Source organism: Eschscholzia californica, unplaced genomic scaffold (genome assembly GCF_041429995.1).
Source record: "Eschscholzia californica isolate CP2 unplaced genomic scaffold, dmEscCali1.0.p SCAF_6, whole genome shotgun sequence".
Lineage (NCBI taxonomy): Eukaryota > Viridiplantae > Streptophyta > Magnoliopsida > Ranunculales > Papaveraceae > Eschscholzia > Eschscholzia californica.
The window spans coordinates 2,385,297-2,402,908 of record NW_028238483.1 but is presented as its reverse complement, the minus strand read 5'-3'; the positions used below and the strand labels follow the sequence as shown (position 1 = coordinate 2,402,908).

Below are 17,612 nucleotides of genomic sequence, written 5' to 3'. Positions count from 1 at the left end.
TTGAGCATAAGCGAAAATTAGTAGTATAACAATTGTTCATTACATATATTTATAATGGCATTTAAGGAACAGGGCCAAAACTTTCCTTTTCTTTTTACACCAAGACAGAGAGAGAGAGAGAGAGAGAGAGAGCTTATCATCAGATTTGTTTTCCTGTTCACTTGTTCATACTTCATCTAGGGTTTAACAATCATCAACTTGTACATGTGGGTAGAGATATAAAATTTTCGACGATTATATAGATATGAAAAGTAGTTAATATGATACTAATAATAAACAAACCACAACAGTAGTTCTTATAGCCTTTTGAATTCACCTCTACATATCTCGCTTCCTCAACACAACCTTCGAATAAATTTTCTTGCAATACGGACTTGTTTTCAAGGTCGTAATATGTTGTCGAATCGCTCCAACCAGTGCATTAAGAGTAAGTCCCTAGAATATGAAATGAATGATCAGTAAAAGAAATTATATCACAACAAAAAGACAATGTAAGAGCAAAGAAAGATTTACAAGTCGGGAAAACGTAGAATTAACTCGAGAAATGCGAAGTAATCTTGTCCGTGAACAAACCTTGCAAAATTTAAGACCAGATTGAATAACGTAATTTGCATATTGATCTTGCACAAATTGTTCGAACCGAGGATATGATAGTAATTCATGTACTATCTCTGATTGTTCATCTTCATTGAAATATCTGAGACAGTTCTCAACAACATGACTACTGCATTTCTGCAAAGAGAGACTTGTGTAGTTCCCCGTAAATAGAGAATGCAAGGTTGTGTTCGTAGGTGGACTTTGTTGTTCGATGACATATTGAATCACATAGTTTCTGAAACACAGGATCAAATGCTTAAGATCCAAAAAAGAAGTCAAACATGAAACAAATATCAAATTTGCTAGAACTAAAACAATTAGCCGAAGGCTTAGAATTTTGTGCAGTCCCGATATTTTAACGTTTTTGACAGAAAATAGATTAGAAGATGAGAAAAGAAAACAAGGGGGAAAATATGCCGTTAAAAGCTGTAGATGTGAAGATGGTCCAAGAATAGAAAAGGATTTATCAGGAAATTACCCGTATGCATCTTGTGCAAGAAATAGCCCATGAGTAGAAATTTCTGCCAATAATTTTTCTCGGCGGGCACCTGTTGAATGACCAATGCACTTTTGCAGGACACAGCATCCATGTTGATTAGTTGCTATATCGACACAGAATCTTGCAGCAGCGTCGAAAATAAACTGCCAAATGCAAAAAATGAGAAGGGGAAAAAGCAATGGGGCGTGGAAGCCTAGGAAGCTGTAGTTTCATGCAAGTAAAGCTTTCTGCGCACTTGCCCGAATCGTGTTAGGTCCATAACACACTACTCTAGTTAAGGTAATATCTGCATAATTTAACAATTATTGGCGAAAAAGTAAAACAAATTATATAAGAATGTAGAAACTTATACCTAGTCCAAGAAAATATAGAAGATAATCACTCTGAAATAGTATATAAATTAAACTTTAATTTCTACGTCATGCCTAATAGGTTTGCTACAAATTAATGAGTTATTGACAATCCGGCAAGAGTTTTACCGAGAAGCTATTTCGATTCTATTGAAGTATGGATCTTACGATATCCATATTATGCTCGGAGATTGTTCTCCATGCCGTACTTACTACCTTATAAACTCTAGAGGGTATCCTGAAGTCAAAAAGACTGAAAAGGGGGAAGGTTTCTCTACAAGGATAAGTAAGGAGTTGAGATTTTGTACTTGAAATTTCATTTGATGGTCGCTCCAATTGGGATTTATGTGTAGTGTGGCATTGGCTTGTATATATTATATACCAAAACAAAGAAAAGGAGTTCATGGAAGATTTCATAGTACGGTTCAAACACAAATTAGATTTGATTTTCGGTTTTGCATTGGCAGACTTTGAAACATGAACAAGGACTCCCGAGGCAATTTATTTACGTAATCAAGGACATGTATGAATACCAATTGACATCATGATTCAGCCTCTATCAAACTTAAATACCTTTCCACATTTGTTATGTATAGGCATCTTTTTCCAAATCGACCATTGTTTGTAATATGGAGATTGTTCTAATATATAGAGTTCAACTTTCCGATTGACATCGAACAACAGGTACAAAACAAATGTAACAAATAAGAACCTAACAAGTATTGATATTTTCAAAACCCAACAAAGTCCAACGGGACTAGGAAAATTCATTACCTTATTATCTTCATTACTAAGACACTGCAAACATCTTTGGAGAACATGATTCCCATTTGCATCTTTTATTAGATTAAAGAACCCAGGTTCAAGGGCCGAAACAACAAGTGAAATCTGCTCCCGGGTTTTGAGAGTACCAATTAATTTTTGCACCACACGTGTCCTGACCAGATAGAGTCCATTAAGAAATATAAATAGCAGAAAATAAAGCTACAAACAATGTGCAGTAAATTCAAGCTTACCCATGAACGTTTAAAGAGATCTTAACAAGCTGGTTTCGTGGACTCGTTATCATAATCAGAATTTGCATTCTCTGTTCTTCATTACAAAGGTCTAGTAACTTCTGTATAAGGTAATTCCCGGATGGGTTTGTCATAAGCTCAACTACATGATCAATGATCTCATGAAAAATCATTTGTATTTCTTGTGGGGTTCCCTTATCTAACTTCCGTTGTAAGAATCGACAACCATGTTGATCTTTCGCTAGAGAGTATATATTTCCTCCTAATCCTCTTAACAAATTGTAGTTGGATGGCATAATTAAACAACAGCACATCTTAGGAGTGTTATTACTCTTACCATACATAGGACATGTTTTCAAGTGAGAAAGACCATTAGACCCCTTCTCCTTCGCGTCATTCAAACCATTTCCATGGACGATCCAATTACCCATAAAGTCAAAAGCTTCAACACCTCTTGTACTTGTCACCGACGAAATAGATTGAGGAGTCCAATTGTTAGGGGTAGTTCCTATAGTTGGCGAGTTTCTCGAGTAAGGAGAAATCGGTATACTCGATACACCTCCAAAATAATCGTTACTAACGAAAGACTGCCTGGTAGGCGATAAATTTGTAGGAACATGAATAGTATCTATGGGATCAGAGTCTCCAATAAAAAGAGCATCATCTTGGAATTGAGAATTCATTAGGGTTTCACCAATTCTCAAATGCTCCAATCTTTGCTGCCATGGAGTACCAAATGAGCTACCCAAATAAGGAAACATATCGTTTGTGTAACGAGGGAAGACATAAGATGATCCTGAGAGATCAGAAATTTGACTTTTCTCTTGAAATCCTCCTAACAATGTTGGCTCATTAACATCATCCAATGTCATCAAACTTGCAGGAAAGAGATCACTAAACCCTTCCCTATCAGAAGGGTATCTAACATTACTCTCAAACAGACAATTATTATTATCACCATAACCATTGTTAATCCTTACCATCATAGAATCACTAAACTGAAAATTCCCAATGTTATCTGGGTCATCTTTAACACTCAACTTATATAGATGTTCAGACAAATCAGCAGGCAATTTTGATTCAGGCCTAAATTTTTTCAAGTAATGGGTATTTCTAACAGGGGTTTGGGGTTTGATTTCTTCTAACCCATGAAGGGAACTTGAAGAAGATGAACCTCTTGACTGTAAAGAAAGACCACTAACAGGGGAACCATTAAAATTTCCATTACTATCATCAACAATTTCATATTGTTGTTGAAGATGAAGATGTAGGGGATTTTCAAGATTTACAGAAGTTGCATGAGGAATCTCATTCAACAACAAATCAAACTCTTTGTTCTTCATATTATCTTTTCTGATTCCTTCAACAATAACCAATCCAAGCAAAAAAAAAAAACCAATCCAAGCAAAAAAAAAACAAAAACCCAGATCAGAAATCGGTTAAAAATGACTAAAAGATCAAAACCCAAGAGAGATTACCGATTGTTCTTGTGTTGAAATGAAGATTGAAATTGAATTCCATTACTTGTAAAGAAAAAGACGGTTTAGATTTTGATAGAGTTGGTAAAACATGCAAAGATTAAGAAAATGAGTTTTCATTTATAGCATATAAAACGTATTTATACGACTTTGGAAGAAGAAAAATGTAGAGAGAGAGAGAGAGAGAGAGCAGTCCACGCCATTAAAAACTTATAGAGAACATAGAGGGTCGTTTTGTACACTGTACTGAAGAGTAGAGAGAGAGAGAGAGAGAGAGAGAGAGAGAGAGAAAGTAAAGTAAAACATACTACTTCTCTGATTCTCCTATGTTGGGTGTTAATTCTGTACTTTCAGGATCATCATTGTATTTTACTACTGTCTTTTTCTATCGTCTAAAATGGATACGTTGACAAAAGTAAAGGGCTTATTGATTTACTTTTGAGAGCTGAAGGTTGAAAAGCATCCGAGTGTAGGGTACTAATAGTACCTCTGGAGTACTAGATTAAATTATTGTAAAGATGTTATTTCCCAAAACGAGCTTTTATATGGGGTAGTAAAACGTATATATAGGAGGATATTGAGAGACAAAATATCTTTTAGACTTCTCAAGATATTTCAAGAATTTCATTGCATTAAGTTAAAGCTGAGAATTCAGTCCGGTAGACCGGAACGCATCCTCCAACGCCGGCGTCTGATGGGTAAAAAGTTTGCATGTAGCACAACATGGGTATTGCTCGCCCGTCCCGCCTTTAGATAATGGGGTGGGCTAGGCTCGGTGTCCAAGAAACCCTCACAAGAACTTAAATCTGCATCCAACGACCGTCTGACCATTATGTAAGTTTTATAAGCCCTGCACACAATATTCCTGTGGAGCACCCGTGCGCGTGTCCTGTGTGAAAATCACGCGTGTGAAGACAACAATCATAAACCCGTAGACGTTGCGGTCAAAATTGAACCCATTTTAGTATGACCGTTTTATCTTAGGGTGTTTTGCCTATAGATTAGAAGCTTTACCCTCAATAATTTTTTGCCGGGCATATGTGCTGCTTCGTTCTACCAACTTCTTTTATCCCTCCGTAATCCTACGACAACCTTAGATCTTTACTATTCTAGCCTAACCTTCATCTTCTACTTTCCATTTTTTTCTTGAGAGGTACGTCTTTATCCCAATGCAAGTTATATTTGGAGTCTAATCTTCGACAAAAAACTCGATTTTGTGAGGTTTAAGTGTGTAACCTCTAATAGAGCTTACTTTGTTCGAATGATGGAATCATAGATCTCTCTTTCTAAATAAGCTTTCTTAGATATCCGTCCTACTTTTTTTTTTAATCTCTTTCAAGGTGTTCAAATATCAATTCCTATCAACAGTCCACCAAAGGGGGTGGTTTGATCCTAAAATGTCTTGATGATGGGTGATTAGAGTGCTCGTTCAATTCATGTTGTATTCCATATTGTATTCACGATGATGTATATGTCATGTAAATGTAACGACTCTCGGAGTTCAATGAGTAAAGAAAACTGAATCAGGTCTTAGAAGGTAAGGAAATCATAGCTGTTCCGAAATCATAATTGATATGAAAATCGATCTTAAAACATTACGTAAGATCTGAAAACTAAACGATCCCTCACTTTTCAATGAAATCATAACAAATCTGGGAAGTTGAACGGAAAATTGATTTTAAAACGATAAGAAAATCAATGACAAAAAAAATCCATATTATGCTGTTACTTCAAACTAGACATCACCATCACTGATTTCGTAAGAAGATGCCGACAGTTACTTCAAACTACACGGATCTGTCATTGAATGACCTTTAAAGTATTTGAAAAATGAAGAGAAAATGGAGAACAAAATAAAATGGAAGGGAGAAAGAATGACAGAATGAGCAGGAAGATAATGAGTTGGTGAAAGGAAAATGCTGTAGTTTTCTCTGTAGATCCTTCCCAAGTGCAAACATGGTCTTAGTATGATAAATAAATCCTAATATTATAGATTAATCTTAATCGTAGATCAGTTTAATTACATTTCATTTTCTATATGCTTTACAAGACGAAACGACGAAATTTAGAAATACAAATTTATAGGGGTTTAAGACATATGAATAAGAAGGTTTGTTCGGAAATGAAACACGGAGAGATCAGTATTTTTTACCTTCTTAAAATTTGGGGCCGAAAATGACTACTATCTTTCAGCTAGGGTTAAACCTTTGGGCTGTTATATGGGTTTAGTAGCAGAAAGCATGATAAAGGGTCCGTTCCTCACGCACGTAAAGTCCACAAGGCCACAAGCTTCACAAAGATCTTGCAATTCACGTTCTGATAAATAAATGTGGCTACTTGTAGCTTCCCCGATATACTGTATAAAGATAGACAATTGTTTAGTTAACCATCAAACAATGTTGTCCTTCATTTATTCCCTAGGCCGAAAGCAATCTGCTACAAGATATTGTTTTTGTTGTGAGCTCTCAAATACACACTAAAGGGGCCTTGGCCAGAGCAAGATTCAAGCCCGTTCTTATAGGTCAGGAGTCTGAACTCTGAATGGTTTCTAAGCCATCCTTCGTATTCACACAAGATGATGAGCGATGGCTTCAGCTTGACCTTCCGGAATGGTCGACAGAGTGCCCTCTTATAATATCTCTATTTTACTACTCCCACATCATCTTTAGAGATCTTAATTGAGTTTTGCATTGGAGAAAGTTTTAGGGAAAAATGCTAAAAAACTTATGTGGCACTCAGAATTTCTAGATTGTGTGTTGCATTGGAGATGCTCTTAGAATCAGGCTAGATAGAGTTTGTAATGTTCTTATGTGATAGCATTTTCAGGCGTATATCGGTTATGTTAAAGGATCTTCTACTCTTATTGAATTGACGTACCTGACGCAATATCCTCAAAATCGGAATTGCAGGATAAACTCCATCGAGAATGTATGTTGTAGCAACAAACACACCTCCAGGTTTTAGAACTCGACTTATTTCCGAGACCTACAAAACCATGAATATGCAATTTTTAGTGAAAATCTGTCTACAGCAATGACAAGCGAAAGGTTTGATCTCCGACATATCTGCAACTTGGTGAACGAATAAGATTCCCTATAGCAGTCCCGAGTATCTTACAACCTATATATATATATATATATAGAAAGAGAGAGAGAAAGAGGGAGCACATACAGCAGCAGAGGGTGAAGGCCAACAGTGCAATGCAGCACCAGCATGGACAGCATCGATTGAACTTGAAATAAAAGGAAGTCTAGATATGTCCGCTCTGACCAAGATTAAGTTCCTGTACGACAATTTCGTTATGTCATATGAGATATAAAACCAAGAACTTCAAAAAAGAATCAAAATATATAATTTCGTTACTCTTTAGGAAAGCTTTGGTCCTCCTTAATGAATTCATAGCACTGACGAAGCATGTTCTCTGAGAAATCAAGAGCGATAACACGAGAAAACAGTCCACTCTTAGCAAAAAGCCTCGAAAATAATCCACTTCCACAACTAGCATCAATGATGTTTCCACCTATAGTTGCCTTTAGGTACTCTTTCACCATTTCAAACTACGGGCGGCATAAACATATAGGATATCAAAAATCTAGATCGATTGAGAAGTACATATGCAAAAAAAATCAAACAAACTCCTGATTTTGGAAACATGTGAAGACTACAGGCCCTATAAGCCTTAAATTATACGGCATTACAAGCCATATATATATATTAACATTAGATTACCTCTTTCTCGGGTCCGGGAAAACCGCCCCAGATAAAACTTTGCCGCCATCCCCTCTCGTAGAGAAATGATACCAATGGAGTTCTGTTCAACCAAAAAAATAAGTGCCTTTAAAACATATACAGTCTAAAACTAATTTCCTTTGAATTCCAGGTTGTTGATTATGTTTCCGCTATTTGAAGAATTTCAGCAGAGAAGTGTACATATATGTATATGTATATGGACAGTACCCACTAGTTGGCGCCCCAGAAAAGGAACTCCAGGTTTGTCTAATGGATGGATGTAATTAAGGCGAAAATTAAACCTATTAGGCCGGTGTTACCCTGAGTTGTAGCCCGTATTAGCCTTATCATAGGCCCGCCGTGGATTCAGAGGCCAGATAGTTACTTTATCATCTAAACATGTATGTTCACTAGACAATTGAAACCCACCTAAATAGTTCGGTAGAAGCCGGCTTAAATTCAGTGTACTCAGTTGCACTACTAGCTACTGTCAACCCAAGATACGTCTCGTTGCTGAAGTAAGACTTCTTGCAAGTTTCACATTGAAAGCTGGACCCTTTTGTAATTTCTCTGCAACAAATTCAACCAGTAAATATCGAAAAAAATTAAGCACTTTCTATAGTGAAACACAAGATTAAGAACAAAACGATCTCATTGACATGAAAAAATCATTATATCTATGAGAAAGAAAATCATGGCGCATTAACATTCTTATAATCAAAGACTATGAAGATAAAAAAGCGTTGCTCGAATCAGTTTTCAATTGCAAGACCGGGGAAAAATGAACCTGCAAATTATGCTTAGCAAGAACCTAACTTACCCTGTAAATCCTGAAGCAGTGTTGCTTTTCAGTGAGTTATAACATATTGGACAAGCTAATATATCTTTGTTGTTGTTGCTCTCCACCTTCTCAGATGAAGTACTACCCTAGATATAAAAGTCATGTCAAGTTAAGTAAACACAAATGGAAAAGTACCCAAGTCAGATAATAGAAGGGATCGATAGAAAAATTAAATGAAAATTAAAATAGAAAGAGTAGAAGGGGGAAGATGTTACAGGTTCTTCTATTTCAATGGAGATTGTTGAAGATTGAGCTCGAATTTTATACTGAGAAAGATGTCTCACTGTTGACTTTAATGGTTTGGAAAAGCAAAATCGTCTGGAAATTTTACCAATTGAAGATGCTTGACTAACGAAGATTGGTGTGAAACTGATTACCATCGCCATGGAGATCTCTCTCTCTCTCCCGCTGCTGGCTTTTTGTAGGTTGTTGGGAAGAGAGAGTTGTTGGTTCTATTGGTTTAGAGACGTTGCAAGTCTACCAGTCACCAATTCGTGGAGTTCAATGTATGGCACTTTTTGGGGCTATGTTTTGAAAGGAATGAAAGTATATGAATGGGGAACTTCATCCCCACATTTAGGATCTTTTATTTTGGTCGGTGTTTTTTTTAGGGGCAATAAGTTTTGGGTGGTGAAGATGCATAAATTGTCTAGCCGTTGACTAACGTCAAGAAGTTAAGAACATACCTGAAGTGCAACGGGTCAACCTGGCTTAAGGTAACAGAACGGCTGAACCCTCAGTACTCCGCTACCTACACTCCTAACTGGGAGGTCAGTTAGAGGTATCAGTCTTGTTTCGCCTCCGGCACAAACAAGTCAGCTCTGGGGTTTTCAAAGAAATGAGGGGATCCGCGTAAGTTAGGCCGATGTCTCACACCCTAAATTGGGGAGGCAGAAGCGCGTCAACAACTTACCAACTCAATCCCGAAATCTCCTTAAAGATCTCTGTCGGCTACAGATCTTAAGTGTTTAAGCAAGCTTGGGGTTCAAGAGTCCCAAAGGAGGATGATAAGAACCTAAGTCCTTCTCTAGGCCATCCAAAGATAAACGTAATACTAATAGAAAACTTTATTATTAACTTCGATATTCATATTCATGTTCATTTCTACTATGAACTCAACCATATATATAGGCTACAACCAGACAAATTAAGCTCTAACTAGGATTCCTAATTAGACTTCAACTAGGACTCAATATTTAGAAATATAGAAACTCCTAAATTACTTAGAAACTCTAAAATATAGAAACTCCTAAATTACTTAGAAACTCTTAAATTACTTAGAAACGCTAAAATATAGGACCTCCTAATATTAAATAACTATAGAATATCTTCCAAAATATAGAAACTCCTAATATTAAATATAGAGAATATCTTTCTCTATCAGAGGAAACATCTCCCAAAAGATCTACCACCTCGGCAGGATAACTACAAAGGATCCTTGAACTTAAGAACTTCTATTTATCCTAGATACGAGATAACTATAAGGGAAACCCTAACTACGAACAATAGGAAACTTCCCTTAATGGTGGGTCACAACCGTCTCATTTAGACCGTCCAAACAAAGTCGGTCTACCTCAGCCTATAAAAGACCCCCCCCCCCCCCCCCCCCCCCCCCCCCCCCCCGTCGTCTTCTACAACAGACGATGGACTTTTCATACCTAAGACACGTTTTACACACGATCTCTTGATCAGAAAAATTCTCCACTTATACAGAGTTCCCATAACTCGCTCCCAGAAGGATCAATCAATATTCATTCTTTTATTGCAAAGAGCAACCTGATTGTCTTGAGCGTCGAAGCGGTTTTCGAACCCTTTGCAGGTTCCCCCCAAGAATCGAGGAGCAGGAGCGTGGAACCAGAGATGGAGCGAGGAGCAGGAACAGGAAGGAGGAATCATAATCAACTTACTAGAATATTCGATCATAACAGACGCTGTCATGCATCAAGTCCATGTTGCATGCTGATATAACGGAAGACCATTTTCTGACATCAGCATTTGGCGTTAGAAGGAGGGGCATCTCTCTAGCAATATCATCGATTCGGAAACCGAAAATCAAATGGTGTATTTATTTTGGTGAGAAAGAGAGACTTTAGACTTTCTTAATTTTATTTTTTGGATTAAAGTTTTGACCCTAAATTAGAGGGCTTTTAAATTGTAACCGAAAATCAAATGAAGCCTCGGGTTCGGACACTCAAGGGAAGAGTGGCCCGGGTCGTCTACAAAGGTCGTCGCCCGTCTTGAACGGGAGGTAACTTTTCTGACCACCCACGAATCCCCTGTAAGTGGGTACTTGTATGTTTTTGTGTGGCTGGTTGATTTGACGAACTATTTAGTTTAATCGTCTTTAGTAAGGGCACAAACCCCATTACAAGATAGGAGTCGGATTTCATCACCGATCTCTTGCCCATTTAGGAAACAACGTTGTGAATCCCAAACCTCACTTAAATTAAAATCTGGTTTAGACATTAGCCTCTAACGTATCGAGCTTATAGGATCTTTTGAAACAATTTAAGGACTTAATTTTTATTTGGGCATTCCTCAAAAGAAAAAGTCACTCAATTCTTTAAAAGGTCACCTCGAGAAGAGGAAACGTTACCGAAGGTAGGACGGCTATCACAACGTTCATCGTTGGTCGTCTCCAAGAATTGTTTGACCATAGTACTTTGACGGAGTAACCCTCATAACAATTATAGTTCAGGCTTTGTTACAATATAGGAGCTGTCTAGACTTTTAAGTGAAATTGACCAACCTGTCAGTCGTCTAGATTTTATTTAGGTTGCTTGGTTGGCTCAGCTTGATTGTGGTTGTTTTCCTTCTAGGATCTTCGTACTACTTCCTCGGTTTTCGTGTTAAAAAAAAAATTGATGAGGGATGGATAGATCGTGGTCCCAACATAATGGCAGAAGGGACGAGAGTTCTTCAAATCTACCATGGTGGTGTTTAGCAAATGGTCAGAATAGTGTTAGTCATCCTAGATACAATGTGCATAATGATGGTCATAGGGATTATTATCAACCTTAAGAAGGTTATGAACCACATTATAGATATCCTGATAGATCATCTTACATGCATTATAGTAGAGAGTCTTATGCTCCAAATGTGTCCCAACCTCAATGGGATAATATTGAAACTAATGACTGTTACATGCATTATAACGAAGAGTTTTATGCCTCACACGTGTCTTAACCTCAATGGGATAACGGTGAAACTGTTGATCCTTCATCTTTAGCATCACCTTCATTAGTCCAAGCTGTCAGTGATCTTCAAAAATACTTTCGAAGCTATTAGTGCGCAAAGGAGGAGTAAAGGAGAGTCCTATGCTCCACACGGGCTCAACCTCAATGGGATAACAGTGAAAAGGTTGACTCTCCATCTTTAGGATCATCTTCGTTGGCTTCAACTATGAGTATGTTAAGGAAGATTAATGAAGAGTCTTATGCTTTAAATGTGTCTCAACATCAATGGGATAATGTTGAAACTATTGACTCTCCATCTTTATCATCATCTTCATTGACCCAAATTGTTAGTGATCTTCAAAAGAGTACTTTCGAGTTTTGTGAGACTTTAGAAGAAAAGACTGACAATATCTGTAGAACTCTACAAGAAATAACAACTAGTATTATAGAAGAAGATCACCATGAGAATGTAAAGTACGGTCCACAGTGTCCTGTGTACTATGATGACGATGCTACAATTTTAGAGGAGTACAGTTCTCCCGATAACATCGTTATTGAGACTAAAGTCTCAGAAATGATGGAGTTCAATATTGAGATATCCTCTCATTGTACCGAACTTGAAATCCATTCAGACCATAATGAAGAGTTCACTAGAGTTGAGGATGATTTGCTAAATGAGAGCTTTGACTCGCCTGACTTAGGCGAAAATTTAGAAATCTTTAGGGACACCGATGATAACATGATAAAAGAAGTTATAGAAGGACTATCTAACTCGACTTCTAGGGACTCCCCCGTCTGATAGCAGGGTTTCTCCATTGAAGGAACCCGAAGTACCTGTTTTAGAGAACCCTAGTTTAAGTCCGGGTGTCATTGATAGTGTAACACCCTCACTTTATAGGGGTGCTATTAGCAAAAACGAGGGTGCCAATAGCAACACCCCTATAAAGCTTGAAAGCCCTTAACCCTTCCCGACCCTTTAATTTCTTTCCCTTTTTTTTTTATTTCTTTTCTTCTCAATAGCTGGGAATTGAAAGAAGTAATACAACCTAGAGGGAGAAAGTGATTTCTAGAGAGAAGAAGTGTGGGAAAGTGAGGGAGCTTCAAAGGGTTACTAAAGGATTTGGTTTCTTCTTCTTGGTGCTACAAAAATCAAGTAGGTTTCTTTTTCCCTAGGGTTTATATAGCCCTCTTTAATTTTAAACCTAGATTTGAATGGTTAGAACAATAACAACTTTAAACCATGAATTTGTGTTAGGTTATCATCAAATTAGTACTAATTAGTGATACCATAGATATATATTATGATTAGAAACTAATTACAACAACAACATAGTAACCCTAGATCATTATAGTTATATTAATGGAGTATACATATACCCGGACAGCAACCTAGGTTATTTAGGTTATATAAATATAGTATACATATACACCCGGACAGCAGCCTGGATACTAAGAATTGTTTGTGTTTATGTTATTTATGTTGATAATTGATTGTATGAGATGATGTGTATGATATTGGAGCATAAGTGCTACCAATAGTTGTGTGTGATATATTGCTTTAGGTTGTTAACCTAGAAAGCATAGGCTAGTTGGAACCAAGACTGGTTGGCTCGACATGTGAGTCGATTGCAAACACTAGTTATTTATATGATATTAGATAACTTGGTGGACCATGATCTTGAGTTCCGTTAATGGAATGAACTAAGACTGGTTGGCTCGACATGTGGATCGATTGCAAACACGGGTTTGTCAATGTGATATTGGACAACCTAGTGGACCAGGGGTTTGAGTTCAAATATGGATTGACGATTGTAATCCATAAGTAATCGGTGGTTGGCTCGCTTCCTGCTCATATGTGCTCGTGTTGCACGGATCCCCTTTTTGGGAGGTATCCATAGTGTATGAAGAGGTCTAAGTCGATGCAAACACAAGATCATTCTTGTGGACCACATACTTCTAGTTTGAGAAGTAATTACCAACTAGAGGTTGGCTCGCCTCCTGCTCATATGTAAAGTGCTCGTGTTGCACTGTGCTCGTGTTGCACGGATCCCCTCCTTGGGTGGTATCCTTTGTTTATTGAGGGGTTTAAGTCGATGCAAACACGAATGGTAAGTGACGCTATTTCGTGGACCTCAAAATTGGTTATGCCCCTCCAAAAGGGAAGTTGTATTGTATGAATCTCTTCAACCGTGTAACAGGTTGACTTCAATTGTGTTAGCACGAAAGGTGTAACATAATGGACTGTTATTATTGTTCTATTGTTCGATACTTGGTTTTGTGTTGAATTGGTCTATTTAGACCTTAGGTAATTAGAAATCTACTAGCTGGGTTCTGACCCAGCCTACTATTTTTCAGGTGATAGAGATCGGGGAGCGCCACCAGCTTGATTCCAGTTCGTCAGTTCAGAGCTTCTTTCTTAGTTTTCGCTTTCGAGATTAGGTAGTTATTTGGAGTTTCACTTTCTAGATAGTTATTTGTTTCATTCGTTATTGTCCGACCTACGTGTCGATGATTCAGAACCATTATTTGAGTTAAGACAGTTTAATGGATTTCTTTTAGATGATTTATTGATTCTTATGAGCTTCACATTTGATATTATTTGTCTCTTTTGATGGATATATCGACTATGTTTACTGTTCTGCGGAGAAATGCTTTGAATTTAGGTTTTCATGGCGGCCGACGTGGAAATCTAGATTTGGGGTGTTACAAAGTGGTATCAGAGCTCTAGGTTCATAAATCCTAGGATCAGTGTGCAGGGTTCAACCCCTCTAGGCGCATAGTACGTAGTAATTTTTGTACGGAACTCTTGACTGTCTAAGTTTTGACTTGGTTTCTCTTTTGGATTTGATTAGAGTTATGGTTAGCGAAGGGGCTACTGGTCGTGGCAGAGGTCGTCGCAGTGCTCGCACCCGAGGGGGTGGTAGAGGTCGAGGTCGAGGTGTCCTACCTGAGGAAAGGGGTTCTACAGCACCAGAGGGTACACATGGACAGTCAGGGGGTCATGAGACTACAAATCCTAATCTGAACGGAGGAGAGACAGTGACAATTGATGCAGCCGCATTGCAAAATTTGATTAACATCGCAGCAGAGGCTCAAACAAGGGAACAAGCTCGGACGCAGAATCCGACACTAGAGACGGGAGGTCCTGTTGTGAATGTGAGGCCACCGACTGAGATGACCTGGTTGAAGTACTACCATGAGTTTATGAAAATGAAACCGCCAACATTTGATGGGACTGGAGGACCGGTAGAGGCATATGAATGGTGTAAGGAGATAGAGAGGATGTTCGTGGCGTTTGATTGCTCTGAGGAATATAAGCAGCGGATGGCAGTGTTCCAGTTGAAGAAGAATGCAGCTACTTGGTGGGACACTCAGTCTAGGCTAGTGGATCCGTTGAGGTTCACCTGGGAAGAATTTAAGAAGGTCTTCATGGAAAACTTTATTCCTTTCTCGGCACAACAAACACTTAAGAGGGAATTTCAGGAGTTGAAGCAAGGGGAGAATCAATCAGTTTTGGAGTATGAGAATGAGTTTCACAGACTCTCCCTCTTCGCTACTCAACTAATTCCCACAGAGGAGGAAAAGATTGAGAGGTTTGTCAATGGGTTGCGTGACAACATTGCTAGGTACATTGCAGGGCAACCTAGTTTCGACACCTATCAGAAGGTGGTTTCTTGTGCTAAGGTTCACGATGCTCGGATACAGGAGGCAAAGAAGCAGAGAGGAATCAAAGTGCAAAGCAAGGGTGAACAAAAGGGGAACAGTAGCAGTTATGGGAAGGTTGGTTGGAATCAGCGCAACAACTATAATGGTCAACGGGATGGTAAGAGGCCTCGGATCGAGGGAGGCAACAGGGATATGACAGTGGTGACTACAGGTAGGCAACCGCCAGTGGCTAATGTTGATGGTGTGGAACAGAGACCATTTAGAGGAGTTTGTTTTAATTGTCAGGAAGTAGGGCACAGGTCTTTTGATTGTCCGAGGAGGACTAGAGCTCAGACAGGAAATCAGGCGCGTCATCATGAGCGTAACCCGCAGGGCAGACCACAGGGACGTGGACAACAACCACAGTTGAATGCCATCCTTCCTAGAGATGACCGCGCACCTACTGATGTGGTGGAAGGTACATTCCTTATTCATACTAGAATGGGTAAAATTTTATTTGATCCTGGTGCCATGGGCACATTTATCTCTGTTTCTTTTGTTCGTAAGTTACCCATAGAGTTAGATAGATGTGGGAGATCTTTTTCGGTGTCTTCTGCTTGGGGTGGTTTGATTGTGATAGACCACATCTGTAAGGGGTGTATCATTAGATTGGGTGAGCGAGACTTCGCTGCAGACCTTTTTGTGCTTGAGTTGGTGCGGTATGATGTGATTTTAGGCATGGATTGGCTTGCCTCATACCATGCACTTGTGGACTGTTATGCCAAGACAGTCACATTTTCTCTTCCAGGGGAAGAAGTGTTTACAGTGTCAGCGTTGACTTGTCAGATGAGAGAGGTTCACCTGAGTCACGTAGAGCTAGAAGAGCATCCGGTAATGAGTGAGGGGCTTGATAGTATTGATGTGGTTAGTGAGTACCACGATGTGTTCAGAGATGTACCAGGGTTGCCACCACGCAGAGAGGTTGACTTCTGCATTCAGTTGGAACCGGGTACTAAACCTATAGCCCGAACTCCTTATCGAATGGCTCCGATAGAACTGCGAGAGCTTAAGGACCAGATTCAGAAATTACTAGATCAGGGGTTCATACGTCAGAGTAGTTCTCCTTGGGGTGCACCCGTTCTTTTTGTTAAAAAGAAAGATGGGTCAATGAGGTTGTGTATTGATTATAGAGAGCTCAATAAAGTTACTGTGAAGAATAAATATCCTTTACCAAGGATTGACGATCTGTTCGATCAACTGAGAGGGACCAAGTGGTTCTCTAAGATTGACTTGAGGTCAGGGTACCATCAGTTACGAGTCCGAGAGGAGGACATTCCTAAGACGGCATTTGTGACACGTTATGGTTCGTATGAGTTTCTTGTTATGTCTTTCGGTTTGACTAACGCTCCTGCAGTGTTTATGGACCTCATGAATCGGGTGTTCAGGGACTTCTTGGATAAATTTGTCATTGTCTTTATCGATGACATTCTTATCTACTCCAAGACTAAGGAGGATCATGAAGATCACTTGAGATTGGTGTTAGAGAGACTGATGGAACATCAGTTATATGCAAAGTTCGAGAAATGTGATTTTTGGCAAGAGGAAGTAAAATTCCTAGGCCATGTTATTTCGAAGGACGGAGTATTGGTTGACCCTTCTAAGGTTGAAGCTGTGCTTAATTGGAAGCAGCCTACCTCGGTTACTGAGATTCGCAGTTTTCTGGGATTGGCTGGGTATTATCGTCGGTTCATCAAGGGGTTCTCAAGTATTGCAGGACCTTTGACGAATCTTACAAAGAAGGGAGTGACATTCTCGTGGGATACAAAGTGTGATAAGGCTTTCAAAGAACTTAAGACGAAGTTGACTACGGCACCGGTGTTGGTCATTCCAGAGAGTGGCACCAGATTTGTGATTTATACAGATGCTTCTATTCAGGGTTTAGGGTGTGTATTGATGCAAAAAGATAAAGTGGTTGCGTATGCTTCTAGGCAGTTGAGGCCACATGAGCAAAACTATCCAACTCATGACTTAGAGTTGGCAGCTATAGTGTTTGCTTTGAAGATTTGGAGGCACTATCTGTATGGTGAGAAGTTCGATCTCTTTACTGATCATAAGAGCCTCAAGTATCTCTTCTCACAAAAGGAGTTGAACATGCGTCAGCGCAGGTGGTTGGAGTTGATGAAGGATTATAACTTCACGTTGCAATACCACCCGGGTAAGGCAAATGTGGTAGCCGATGCACTAAGCCGACAACCGAGGGGTATCGTGGCAACATTGATGA

The 17,612-nt window shown here is 38.9% G+C and overlaps 2 protein-coding genes across 2 annotated transcripts; both read right to left on the bottom strand.

Moving 5' to 3' along the window:
- LOC147530796 (uncharacterized) lies at positions 1-4,757 on the bottom strand. The gene is made up of 5 exons (XM_086649425.1): positions 2,463-4,757; positions 2,221-2,383; positions 1,076-1,239; positions 574-832; positions 1-435 (listed from the first exon to the last, which is right to left on the bottom strand). The coding sequence occupies exons 1-5, from the start codon at positions 3,803-3,805 to the stop codon at positions 319-321; spliced, it is 2,046 nt and encodes a 681-aa protein (XP_086505551.1). The 5' UTR covers positions 3,806-4,757; the 3' UTR covers positions 1-318.
- A 1,160-nt stretch (positions 4,758-5,917) lies between these two features.
- On the bottom strand, positions 5,918-9,060 carry LOC147530795 (S-adenosyl-L-methionine-dependent methyltransferases superfamily protein). The gene is made up of 8 exons (XM_086649150.1): positions 8,726-9,060; positions 8,490-8,596; positions 8,099-8,239; positions 7,670-7,751; positions 7,304-7,497; positions 7,112-7,223; positions 6,818-6,925; positions 5,918-6,296 (listed from the first exon to the last, which is right to left on the bottom strand). Exons 1-8 carry the CDS (start codon positions 8,894-8,896, stop codon positions 6,156-6,158), a joined length of 1,056 nt encoding a protein of 351 aa, XP_086505276.1. The 5' UTR covers positions 8,897-9,060; the 3' UTR covers positions 5,918-6,155.
- Positions 9,061-17,612: the final 8,552 nt, after the last annotated feature.

Coding starts and splice junctions, on each gene's coding strand:
- LOC147530796 (XM_086649425.1), bottom strand. CDS start 3,805: ATGAAGAACAAAGAGTTTGATTTGTTGTTGAATGAGATTCCTCATGCA. Junction 2,384..2,462: donor ATCTCTTTAAACGTTCATGG/GTAAGCTTGAAT, acceptor CTATCTGGTCAG/GACACGTGTGGTGCAAAAAT. Junction 1,240..2,220: donor TTAGTAATGAAGATAATAAG/GTAATGAATTTT, acceptor TGCATTTGGCAG/TTTATTTTCGACGCTGCTGC.
- LOC147530795 (XM_086649150.1), bottom strand. CDS start 8,896: ATGGCGATGGTAATCAGTTTCACACCAATCTTCGTTAGTCAAGCATCT. Junction 7,752..8,098: donor GCTTCTACCGAACTATTTAG/GTGGGTTTCAAT, acceptor TTGGTTGAACAG/AACTCCATTGGTATCATTTC. Junction 7,498..7,669: donor TTCCCGGACCCGAGAAAGAG/GTAATCTAATGT, acceptor TGCCGCCCGTAG/TTTGAAATGGTGAAAGAGTA.